The sequence below is a fragment of the Echeneis naucrates genome, chromosome 12 (assembly GCF_900963305.1).
Source record: "Echeneis naucrates chromosome 12, fEcheNa1.1, whole genome shotgun sequence".
NCBI classification, from domain to species: Eukaryota; Metazoa; Chordata; class Actinopteri; order Carangiformes; family Echeneidae; genus Echeneis; species Echeneis naucrates.
This window is the reverse complement of record NC_042522.1, coordinates 6,576,276-6,588,765: the sequence shown is the minus strand read 5'-3', so window position 1 is coordinate 6,588,765 and position 12,490 is coordinate 6,576,276. Positions and strand designations below refer to the sequence as shown.

At 41.4% G+C, this 12,490-nt stretch overlaps 1 protein-coding gene across 1 annotated transcript in view; it reads right to left on the bottom strand.

Annotated features, from left to right (window-relative positions):
• The window catches only part of plppr1 (phospholipid phosphatase related 1), a 47,008-nt gene that overhangs the window by 3,615 nt on the left and 30,903 nt on the right, over positions 1-12,490 (bottom strand). Inside the window, exons 4-6 of the mRNA XM_029516206.1 lie at positions 12,059-12,191; positions 4,662-4,912; positions 2,067-2,243 (exon numbers count right to left, since the gene is read on the bottom strand). Coding sequence (XP_029372066.1) covers positions 2,067-2,243; positions 4,662-4,912; positions 12,059-12,191 — 561 coding nt within the window. The remainder of the gene's footprint in view (positions 1-2,066; positions 2,244-4,661; positions 4,913-12,058; positions 12,192-12,490) is intronic.

Below are 12,490 nucleotides of genomic sequence, written 5' to 3'. Positions count from 1 at the left end.
CATTAAAGAGTAGCTCCTCCTCTGGAGGTCCCAGGGACAAAGCTGCCCTGTGTCGATGTTAGACCACACTGAACATCATGACTCTAGTCTATTTGAGCCAGTGAAGCGGACAACGAAACAGCAAACATAAAAGCAGGAATGACTGCCACTGACTTTACTCGCCGAGGTAACCTAGGAGCATCTATCACAAACCAAATCTTCCATTATCCAGACATCTTCTGCAGCGCTACAGCAGTTCTCTCTCCCTTCCTAACACCCACACATTATCTGAAGCACTGCTCCCAATCCTAAAGAACAGTCTTTAAATCCTACTGCTACTGTTGTATATCACCCTGCACTCTATTAAAATCCACCGAGCTTTTAAGGGAGCATCATATACTGCCACTTTATCCGAACACGAAATACATGAATACAAACAAGTCCAGCAGGGTTTTCAATTCAAGATAATCTTTAGCGTGCAGAAAATATAAATTGTCTCAGCAATTATTGTATTGATTGCCATGAAATCTGGTACAGATATTCATTTTTCCAAGATGATGAAACTTGCCGAACAATGTGGTTCGTCTTAGTAAACACATTGTGGCCATATTAGAGATGAAGCTTGCTCAATTTAAATCAGCCAACAGCAACCAATGCACTAATACCGACCCCCTTATTTCCTCCTTCCACAGTGCTCCCTCCTCCTCCCTCTCCGTCACACTCCTTCCTGCTTTGACACTCGGGCCCCATTGGCAATTACAAGCAATGAAGCCTCTGACATTGTTATATGAATCTTTTTTGATTTGAAGGGTGTTCCCTTCACTTTGCTTCCTCCTGACTAAGCTTTCCGTTCCAACTAAAAAAAACAACTTGAGGGTTTTAGCTGTTATCGCCACGCATTCAAATGGCAAATTGTAATTTTGAGAAAGCCTTTTTCATTTCCAAAGGAAGCTGTTTCTGTTTGATAACACAACACAGGTGACTAATCTTGATTTTGAATGGAGACTTGGACATGCGGAAGAAAACTAGTACATTCTGCACTACTTGTTCATTTGTTTTTGTTTGACAAATTTAGCGAGGACCAGAATGAATCAGGTCACCAGTTACTTCAAATGGTTTCCCTAAATAACCACCGAATAAAAACACAGCAATTTATTCAAACTGATCCGTCTCAAGCCCTGGTTTTGCTCCCTCCACTTCGTCTTCAACATACTGCTCATACATGCTCAAAAACAGAGCAGCTGCAGATCTCAGAAGGAATCCAAGTGCCACTTCAGGATTTTGTCCTGCTTTCTTCTCCTCTTGGTCCCCTAATCAACTTGTGTGCTCTTAACTTTATCCCACCATCCAAATTCACCTGTATCTGAACCTCCTCCATCCCCAATATAAACCCAACTTCATCCTCTCTCACATTCTCTCCCACATTACCTCGTAGTGAACTACTTTTCAGCAAGTCTTTAAAAATACTGCATTATTCCTGACCCTTTAACAGACAGTATATGGCGTCCCCAGTTATCATTAAAAACCTACAGAAAAGTGACAAGTTACAAAACACAACTGAGAAATGAGGAATAAGGTCTTCACCATACATCAAACCAATTGAACCACAAAAGGAGATTTTTGTGCAGCTGGACAGTGGTCTCCACCACCATCAAAGCATTAAATGGGGTAACACTTTTGGAAGAATGGTGTCCATGCCACCAGTTCAAAAACTTGGAGAGTAGGTGCCAAGACCCATTGAAACTTTTCTGGCACGAGGCCCAAAACCTTACTGAGACACTTTCTGTTGGTTGTTTCTTTAATTTGTCACAATTACAAAAAAATCTGCTGCGCATAAGAATTTTAGGCCATAAATAAGCATTGGGCCTTGTTTAAAAAATGGCACCAAAACCCGTTTAACGGTCCACAGCCCAAATTAATCATTTAATTACGGGTTTGGGTGAGTTCCAAAAGGAAACTGAAATCTATTATTATAATTTGAAAATAATTCATGACCAGAAACCACCTACTAAGTATAATCATCTTCCCTTTGCTCTCCTCTCCTCTGATCTGCTTTTATGCTCTTTTCATTCATCCATCGTGCTCACCAGAAACAGAGCCACAGCAGATCCCAGTATAAATCCAGCCACTATGTCCGAACAGTGGTTTCGGTACTCCGAGACTCGATTAAGGCCTGCGAGGAAGGCCGAACAGAGGGTGCCCAGGCAGAGCACAGGCTTGGCCAGGCGGCTGGACTTGGTCTTGATGGTGCTGGTGATGTACATCTGGAGAGGAGGGCAGAGAGGAGATGAGAGCAAACCAGAGATGTGAAAAAACAAAACATGACGTTTTTCTTTCTTTGTAGTGTCCCAGAGGACTATCAATAGCCCCCCGTTTGTTTCTTTAGGGAGGGAAGAACAGAGGGAAGTCTCATGTAGAGCAACTAGAGGTGTTCCCACAGAAATGTTTTACAATTTTGTGACAGCACAAAGCCTCCATTGCATAAAAAAACGGTCCAGGAAAGATGTCAGAAACTTACATCATAAGAGTGAAAAAAACTTTCCAAAACAAAGGGTTTTTTTTCATAGAGAATAAAAGATGAACCTAATAAGGGAATCTCTTACTGTGAGCAAAAGTTTGAAGAAGAATTCAGCATTTAAAATTTTACACTGAGTCATCCTACGTAGTGTATGTTCTCACTTCCTGAACTTTTACCTCCTTCCATGCCAACTGGGGAGCTGAACATATCAAATACTCTTTTCATCAGCAATCTGTCGCTGTGTACCTCTTGCTCCCGCGAATAAAATCTGCACTTTTACTTTCGCCTTCCTTTCTTCTGAAACTGAGTGCCTTCGATACGCCTACGTCAAACACCAGCTTTTCAAATAGTCCTTCAAAGAGTTGTTCTTTGTTCCAAGAGATCAACAGCCCTATCCCAATTTCAGGTGTCGGAGCAAAGGGTCTGAATGTACTTTAATCAATATGAAATTTCAGTTTTTCTTCCATAATAAATTAGCAAAAAATTGTTTGTGTATTGTCATAAGAAGGTAAAATGAGCATGAGACATGACAAAATGTAAACAAAATTTAGAGATCTGAACCCCTCTCAGTACTCTAAATACTTGCGAGATATTCCTTAAATCAATTTCAGGGAATATGAACTCCCTCCTTCCCAGTTAATCCTTCACAAAGCCAGAGTAAACAAATCATTACTACACTGTGTCTTTTTAAAGTGCAGGTCTGGTGTATAATTTAATTTCTAATCAACCCAGGTTTAAAGGATCTATTCATCTGATTGGGTGTTTTTCATTTTTTAAATATGCCATTATTCGACCAAAATGTAAAATAATTACACTCAGTCCCAAATGAGAGACCCTAGTGCCACACACAGATTTGACATTGGCTTTTGATTAACTGTGTTTAGGCTGTATTGAAAAAAAATCTACCGAAAATCTTTCTGGCAGAGAATTACAACAGTTGTTTTTGTTTTTTCGTACCAACACAAACTAACAGTAATAAAGCTAAACCAACAACAAATGCAAGCAAAGGGAACTATATTTTCGGTTCAGTAAGTTTTTTTTAGACTTAGAGGCTGAATTGAAATTCAATAAAATGAATAAAACAGAGAAGTGGATATATCTGAAGATACTATTTTATTTTTACATTATATTGTAGCATTTGCTACACTAAGCACTATCTACAGCTCCTGAAATTTAAAGCAAACCTACAAAACAAACTGAATCCTACTACAAACAACACGATTTAAGTTCTCTTTTTTAGTTAGCAGCAGCCAAGTCGCTCAACAATTTAACTACATTAATGAATGAAGGTTGTATGAGGGAAAACACTTCAGTATCTCTTCTTCTACTGCTATGGTACAGAAAATTTCTATGCATCTTGTTCTCTGTATTTTAAGCAGCCTAAAACATCACATGGTCAGGTGTTACAGTTTATATGGGACATGCAAAACCTTAAATTTAAGTGTACTCAAACAGTTTATCATTGCATAGACAAACTAAGGCTATTAAAGTAGATGCAGGAGAACCACAGCTTTGTTTTTTTTCCTTCTTTATCAAAACTTGGCAATGATATTACTCACAATGTAACTTGACCATTGACATTTAAGTTTGGCTGTTATGCAAGTCGCAGCTAATGTAGCCTGATGCTTCTAGCCTCAGAGATGAGAAGGAGGCAGCTAACTTGGCCGCCTACAACTTTTATATGTTGTCAGATAAGTAATCCTCACATCCAACCAGTGCTAGCTGGAGTTGCAAATTTTTCCCCACAGTATATAGGATGTCTGATGAGATGGAGCATGCAAAGTAAATGTCAAACCAATACAGAAATGAATGTAACGTACACTGAATTGTTAAAGGTAAAAATAATTACCTTGACTGACAGGTAATGATAATTAGATGAGCCTAAGATGAGCCTGACCATTAATCATAAAAGGCCCCCTAGTGGCGTGAGGGGCCTTATGCATTCGCTTAGCCTGCACATATTCTAGACACAGTCTAGACATATTAACCTCTTATATTTTAAACACTAATAATTAAAATGCTTGGCACAACTGATAAAAGTACTAGTTCATGCTAATGATGGCTTCAGTAGCCATGGCACAAAAACATTTATTAAACTACAGGTTCTTCAAGTGACATGTTTTGTAAATTCTAAATCATTATAGAACATCTTCGTTGTCCTCACCGTCAGGTAAACAGCTGAGTAAACGCTCAGTGAGGCATCCTTGGAGGGGAACGAGCGGCGGGCGTTCTCCACCACGACAGGATTCCCAGTGCAGATGTTGCCGTTGACGACAAACTGATGGTTGTAGCGACACTCTGTGCCAGTGTAGTTGGGTTTGCAGACAGATAGGAAGTAGGGCGACAGACCTCCCGTCACCACCTGGCCTGCGTTGACAAAGATGTCTGTGGCAAACAGACCAAACGCAAACACACCTACGGTACACAAAAATCACAACACAGTGAGAACTTAATGCATGGAAGCTTTTACAAAAACATACAAACACATTGACACTACTCCTGTCATGACATTGGCTTTTCGCTAAGATTACTATAGCAAAAATATTTACTGTTTGCTCTCTTTAGGGAATTGATGAGTCTGTAACTGTTTGCCATCATCATATAATCGTGTGCGGTTTTAATGGAATATCAATATTTCATTTTTATATGGCACACTTCTGCAGTATCATCAAATCTGATAAATTGCAACACAAACACAAATGCTCTATATGAACTTCTACCTTAGTTGATTACTCGATCACCGTTTATATGGAGTTAAATTGGACTCTGACTATCTGGTTCCTACTGCTGGTATACAACCTCCCAAGTGTAATCAGGCTGAACTAAACTAAAAAATGTATATTTCATTCATTCCCCAAATCATTGTTTTATTTAAGGACACAATAGATATTTTAAGGTATGAATAATAATTTGTTTATCTTCTTTCATCTTTTTCATCAATTATCTGTTTCCAGGTTGCAGGGGAGTGCTGGAGCCAATCCCAGCTCACACTGGGCAAGGGCGGGGTCACCCTGGACAGGTCACCAGTCCATCACAGGGCCAACACACAGAGATAAACAACCACTCACACTCAGACCTACGGACAATTTAAAGTCACCAGTTAACCGAAACAAGACGTCTTTGAATGGTCGGAGGTAGTTCACGGAGGTACAGGGAGAACATGCAAACTCTGCACAGAAAGGCCCCAGGCAGGAACTAAAATCTGGATTCATACAGATATTTATTCTGTGATGACAAATAAGATGGGAGCTGCACCTGCATGTTTTCGATCATTTACCCCCTGACCTCAATCCTGTATAAAATAGGTTTTACTTCATTGTTTTGCTGTATGCATGAATAGAACACTGTTGCGAAGAAGTGAACAAAAATATTCAAATCAAATGAGGTTATGTTGGAAGTAAAGAAGAGTGGACAACAGGCAGAGAAAGAAACAAACGGAAAAAAAAATTGCATCTAATATGAATGATTGCACTGACACTTTGAGTGCACCAACCCTGACCAGTGTCTGCGTCTGCATTCCTTTTGCTATGAAATATGACTGTTGATTATCTGGCCTGCTTAGCCATGAAATTACTCTGCTTTGTATTCTCATCCGGGGGCTGTGGGGGGGCTGCAAAGGGCTGGTGGTGAGGAGGTGGGGAATGGGAGGATTCGGGTGTCTGTGATGGGTACAGGGACATGATTGTGTGAAGGGCATTGAGAGAAATATGGACAAAGGAAATTAGGGTGAGAGGAGAGGAGCAAGAGAGCGGGGAAACGAAAAGCCTCAGTGATCCTACATATTTGAAAGATTGTCCAGGAACAGACTGAAATATAAATCATCTGAATTGGCTAATGAATTTCTGATGAGTGTTCTATAAACTACAGGAGTATTATTTAAAAAGGAACAATACACTTGTGATTATGCCAGAAGGCCACTGCCTTTACGGGGACAATAAAGAGGCTGTCAGTTTGCCCAGTTCTACTAAACCTATGTGGGAAAGTGGCTATAAAATGATTGCACTTCAAAGATTTTACCTTCAGGTCTTATTAGCTCTTGAAGGACAATTATGCAGGTGTGTGAGGTTAAAAACATTCATTTAATTGTACTACGAAGTGGCTTTATTGCAAGAGCATTAGTATATAAATACATAACCTTTATATATTTTCTAATAAAAGATTATCTTTCAGTGTTTGAAGCGAAAAGCCCCAACTGGCAAGTTTTCCACATTTAAATCAAATTAGTCATTGTGGTCAGTCGGTCACAATCTAACCAGGTGTAGGGTTGATAATATATTATCACTAGCCCCAGTATCCTCCAGGTATTCCAGCTTCCCCTCTGTGTCCTAAGACATTCACCACTGGGTTGATAGCCAGTAGGTTTGAGAATCACAGTGTGCCAGCGTGGGCTTCTTCCCACCGTCCAAAGACATCATATTTGGATTAACTGGTGAATCTCTAAATTGTCCGTAGGTCTGAGTGCGAGTGTGAGTGGTTGTTTGTCTCCATATGTTGGCCCTCTGATGGACTGGAAACTTGTCTAGGGTGTACCCCGACCTCGCCCAATGTGAGCTGGGATTGGCTCCAGCACCCCGCAACCCACAAAACTATAAGTGGTAGAAGATGAAAAAAATTATACCCAGTGGAGCCACACGTCAAATTGAATCCAGGCCTATAAATACTCAGGTATCTAATTGACACTGTAATGTTAGTCACCCATAGGACTAATTTATTTGCAAGTGTTGCATGACCATGAGAAATAAATCAAACATCACTAAAAGCCAGACAGCTTTGTTTCAAATTCAGCTGATTTAATTTTCTTTGATTAAAGTATTTCTCTATAACATGAACCATTTATGACCATGAAAGTATGATCAAAAGTCCAAGCTTGGGAGGAGAGACACGCTTAGGTATCATTTATAGTCTTTAACAGTCGATCACTGCTTGGTTAGGACTGTGTGGTCGTGATTTCATCAGATTTCAAGCACCCTGCTACATAAGAACAAGAAAACAACTGGACATCTGTTATAAGATTGCGATTCAAATTATGCTTAGTTCTTACTGCCTTTGGCAGAACATTTTGCCTTCTTGTTGTCGACAACCAAATCTTTCATTGTAAGAACCTGACTGAGAAAATAGATTTTCACACAGCATCAGGATATGCCACTATTACCCAAGCAAATGTATCACTTTTTCTTCACAGATCAGGTCCTAGCTACCACACCTTCACTTTTTCTCAGGTGTGTGCTGCATTTGTCAAATTATGTGATGCTGCCCTTTCTTCTCATTTGATGACCTTCAGGACCAAAGCTTTAAGGGCTGGACAAACTCTGGTTTACATGAATACACTGGAACATGTAAGACGGACTTGTTGGAGTTGGGGTTATGTACACTGCAGCTGTTCCAACATAAGACAGAATAAAAATGTGGGGGGGTTGGTGTTTTTTTTTTTTTTTTTTTTTTTTTTTTTTAAACTTTGTTGCTTCTCAGTATTTGAGTTACACTGTTGTCATTATTTTCCTGAATGTTCCCTTAACACTGACGTCATTGCCCTAGTAGAGTACACTGCTGCAGCAACTAATCCATAAATGATAATGGCTTGCTCTTGTGAGGAGTTCATCCCAGTCAAACCCAATGAAGGCTGTGTGTGTTTTTGTTCTTCCATCATGTAAAAATTGGTATTCCACTCCTTTTATGAAGGCAATGTCAACAGGTTATGGGCCCAGAAAGGAGTTTGGAGGCCGATGGTCGATGAGAAAAATGATGAGCTGTGGGAAACGAAGTTACTTGTACACCTGCGTCTGCTTGGCCTGATTCTGCAGGAGGCAGATGAGGGTTAGGGATGAGGAGGGTGCAGAAGGAGATGCGGAAAAGAATGAAGAGGCATTCTGAATTAATTCAACTGTTGGATGACAAGAGCCAAGATGAAAAGAGCTTGTGATGAGAGGTGCAGCAGGAAGGCGCTTCAGAGTCTTAGAGACCATTATGCTGGTAAGGGGAATCCTTGTATGATCAGTTTGTACACCAAGTGGAGGCAGCCACTCGGTACCGTCTGGGCTCTCTGTATTTGTGTCAGAGTCACTTCTGCCTCTGAAACCAACCAGAAGTCAAGTTAAAGCTGCTTCTCACTTCAGTCTTCATTGAGGCAGCCGAGCAAGTTGAATTTTCTCTTTCAGTCCGTTTTTGTCACCATTTTCCACATCTGACAGTGTCCTGTAGAGATCAGCCTTCTTCAAACTCTGCCTCAGATGACGATGATCCAGGTTGAAAGGCGTGTCCTTGCACTTTTCAACATATGGATAAAAGACACTTTTTGGACATGAGATGGTGGGAAAGGTGATATGTCGGAAATAATTTGGACCCCTCAGTCCCCAGTACTCTTTGAACACAACCACAGTCCGAAATTGATAATTTTCATGCCATTCCATGGCTTTCTCCAGAAGCCGAAACATACAAGGGCAGATGTTATTTTTCCGTTTCAAACAGGGACTTTTTTGCGTATGAATGTAAATCGTTTCCACAGGTGATCCATTCCGGCTCAGAAAATCATCCAGTTGTCTGATGACAATTTCTTCACTGTGTGTTGCCTCTTTGCTGCTCTTTCCACCGGACAGTTTCCTCTGATTGTCAAAATCTGGATAAGCTGGTTCAAAAGTTTTCTTGCTGCCATCTTTCATGCAGACAATGGGATATGCATGTTGCTTCTCCCTTGCAGAGTTTTCTCCTCTGGAATGATTTCTGACAAATGTGAGTCCTGTGTCAGAATCCGGAGCATCATTAACTTCTTTCTCATATTTGGAAGAATGCTGTTCCATTATGAGTTGGAATATTTTTTCATAGTCACTGCAGTTTGTAATTTGTCTGAAACAGTCTTTTAACTGCTGAATAAGTTTCATGCCAGCGCGCTTCCCACCTTCACAGCCATGGTCATCCTCAGGATTTGATTCTCCAGGGCTTTGGTGGTGGTGTGGGTTTGTCATCCTCAAACGTCGACTTCACCCTGTAGATCACCAGACGATGGCAGTAGAGAGGTTTCACTCTCCCAGTCTGTCTGTTGATGCTGTGGAGCTTCAGTACAACTTCAAGGAGTGAACACTTTAATACTTGAAAACTCCGGCAAAACAGATTTGCGGGAAAATCTGTTTTGCGGGTTAATTTTCTTTCTTTTTTTTCGGTTTAGGATTTGGGGTTTGGGGGGTACTGGGGAACTTTTCAGGTTTTCGGGGTACGGGGTCCTCGGGCGGTTCTGGACTGACGTTGTGTGGGTGATATGGGGTCGGGATTTGGGGGTATCCATCCAGGTTTTGGGGTGTCGGGGGTTCGGGTGGTTCTGGGCCGACAGTGTGCGGGGGATATGGGGATACCTTTCCAGGTTTTGGGGGTCGGGGGGTTCTGGGCTGACGGTGCTGGACCCCGAACCCAACACCCGTGATTTGGGGGTACTGGGGACCGCCACAGGCTCCATACAGCCACCAGGCGTTTTCACCGCGGACAGGCTCCACATGTGGACAGTAACTGCGGTGAATCCTGGAGGTGTTTGTGTTGGAGGCAGGATGCCGGAGGAGCCTCACGGGTTCAGGGAGAAAGACCGGCGGCTCTTCGCGCTGTGAGGCGGCTGCGCTAAACACCAGGCCGCCGTACCGGTATCACAGCTGATGGGACGAAAGGGGCTTTTAACCTTCCTCTTGGAGGACATGGTCTGTTAGAAGTTTTACAAAGTGGAGACACCGACTTTGTACCGTCTGAGCTCTCAGTATTTGTGTCACAGCTTCACTGCAGCTCTTTGAGTTTTCTTCCAGCTAAATGTTGGCTCAATGGGAGATGTTCACCCGAGCTGTGTCAGAGACTGAATGACAGAGAGTCGAGTCTGAGAGTGCGGTGTGGGCGGGGCCAACTATTTTGTCCAATCAGCGCACTTTTCGGAAGTAAACTTCGGCAAACAAAGATATGCGGTATGTGGTTTGAGGTTCGAGCGGACAAAATGGGTTTTTAACTTTCACATTCATTCTCGGACGCTTCCCGACTGACGTAATGGCTCGCCATTGCCGACTTCGTCCTGATGTCACTTAAAGCGGAGATCATTTGCGCAACAATGTGATCGACATAGTGGAGAAAAGCTGAACTACTAGAAGCTTTACCAAGTGGAGACCGACACTTACAACCGTCTGAGCTCTCAGTATTTGTGTCAGAGTCACTTCTGCCTCTGAAACCAACCAGAAGTCAAGTTAAAGCTGCTTCTCACTTCAGTCTTCATTGAGGCAGCCGATGGACAATCTGTTGTCAGCTCCTCACCTACTCTCTGCTTTTCATGAAATCATGGATTTCCGGGAAACAATACTCAGGCGTAAAGACACACTGAGTCATATTCGAAGCTATGAAACCGCCACTCTGATCCGTCTGAGCTTGCTGTCCTTCTTACTCTTGCCCACTTCACTCATTTTTCATCCTGTCGTTTCATACTTCATCGTCTGGCATCTCCCAGTTTTTAAACAACAAAGAAAAGTGCTGACCCCAGTGTATAGCTTGTTATTCAGAGGACATTGCACATGTGGTTGCATGTTTGTTGTTGCTTTGTACCCTCTTTCTTTTCCATTTAGGAATATGTCAAAAGTATTAAAAGATGTGCACAAATGAATTGTAAATATTTCATCCTAACGCTCTGAATCATCCGGGTCAGTGCTGGAATGGTAGCTTTTTGTATTGGAGCTCCCCTCGCAGGTGACTGACAGCACCCACAACTGTCACCTCAGCCATGATCTACTGCATGCTACCTACTGGTTAAAAGCTAACCGAAAGACTGTGAAAGTCGCACAAAGAACTCTAAAGTTACAGATGCATGGATTCCTGGGCTATTAACCTCGTGCTTAAAGTGCTTTGCACTGAAAGAAACTGCAGTAAACTTAGACTTCATATAATCCAAAACTGAACCACAGAAAGTCAAGAGCAGCACCTTGACATGATGATTATGTGCATCACAATAATGATTTGGTCTGTTATCTACAAAACAAAACAAACTACACAGTCAGTGAGTATGACTCTTTGTAGAGAGCTGAGAGAAATGACCTGAATCAGTGAAATGATCCATCCCTTTTCTGTGTTTTGGTCCAGAACAGCTGTGCTGAGGTGATGCACCAGGCAAACGATGATAATACTTTACAGGAATGCAGCACAAGGTACTGATGTCCTTCATCATAATTTCTACACCTTGCACTTGCTTATATTTGTCTATTTAGTCCTTAAAGAGAAAATTATAGTCATCTGAATATTTACTTCAACAGTATTTCATTGTAAATTGTACATGATGTTTCACATGCTGTCTACAAAATGAAAGTTTATCACTCACTATTAAATGTACATATTTTCACTGTAAATGCTCATTAGACTCAAAGTGTAAAACTACACAGTTTTAAAAAGGTTATTGAATTACTGTATTTAAACCCTGTTTGTTCTTCTTATTATTATGAGTTCTGTTCTTGCCCAAAAACACTCTACAATGAAACGGTCCTGATTGTGCATGTTGCCTTTGTTATTTGTGAAAGGACAAAGTCAAGATTGTAGTTCTTGACATGCAAATTTTCCTACCTATGAAGCGTATGATGCGGCGGATAAGGGGGTTGAGGTAACAACACTCTCCTGTCACAATAGTTTTCTCCTGGGCCAGAAGAGCTTCCCTCGTTGATTTCATTACATACATGGACACCTCTCCGATGAAAATCTACCCAAAAGAGAGACAGAGAGATCCACAAATAAAAATACAGACAGTCAGACATATGTCAATACAGACATATGAAATATTTTTTGGAAATTTCTACAATAGCTGTGGAGGATATAAAAGTATCTTGAGCTTTCACAGTAACCTTGGTGGTGACATTTCTGATGGGCCATTTAGTAGCCCCATTGTGATGGGTCAGTATGTAGCTGCGTTTTGTGGCAATTTGAATCATCTGATTGCAATAACCTACAAACGAACCGGTGTAAAACCAACAAAATGATAAGGATGTGACTTTGCACCAA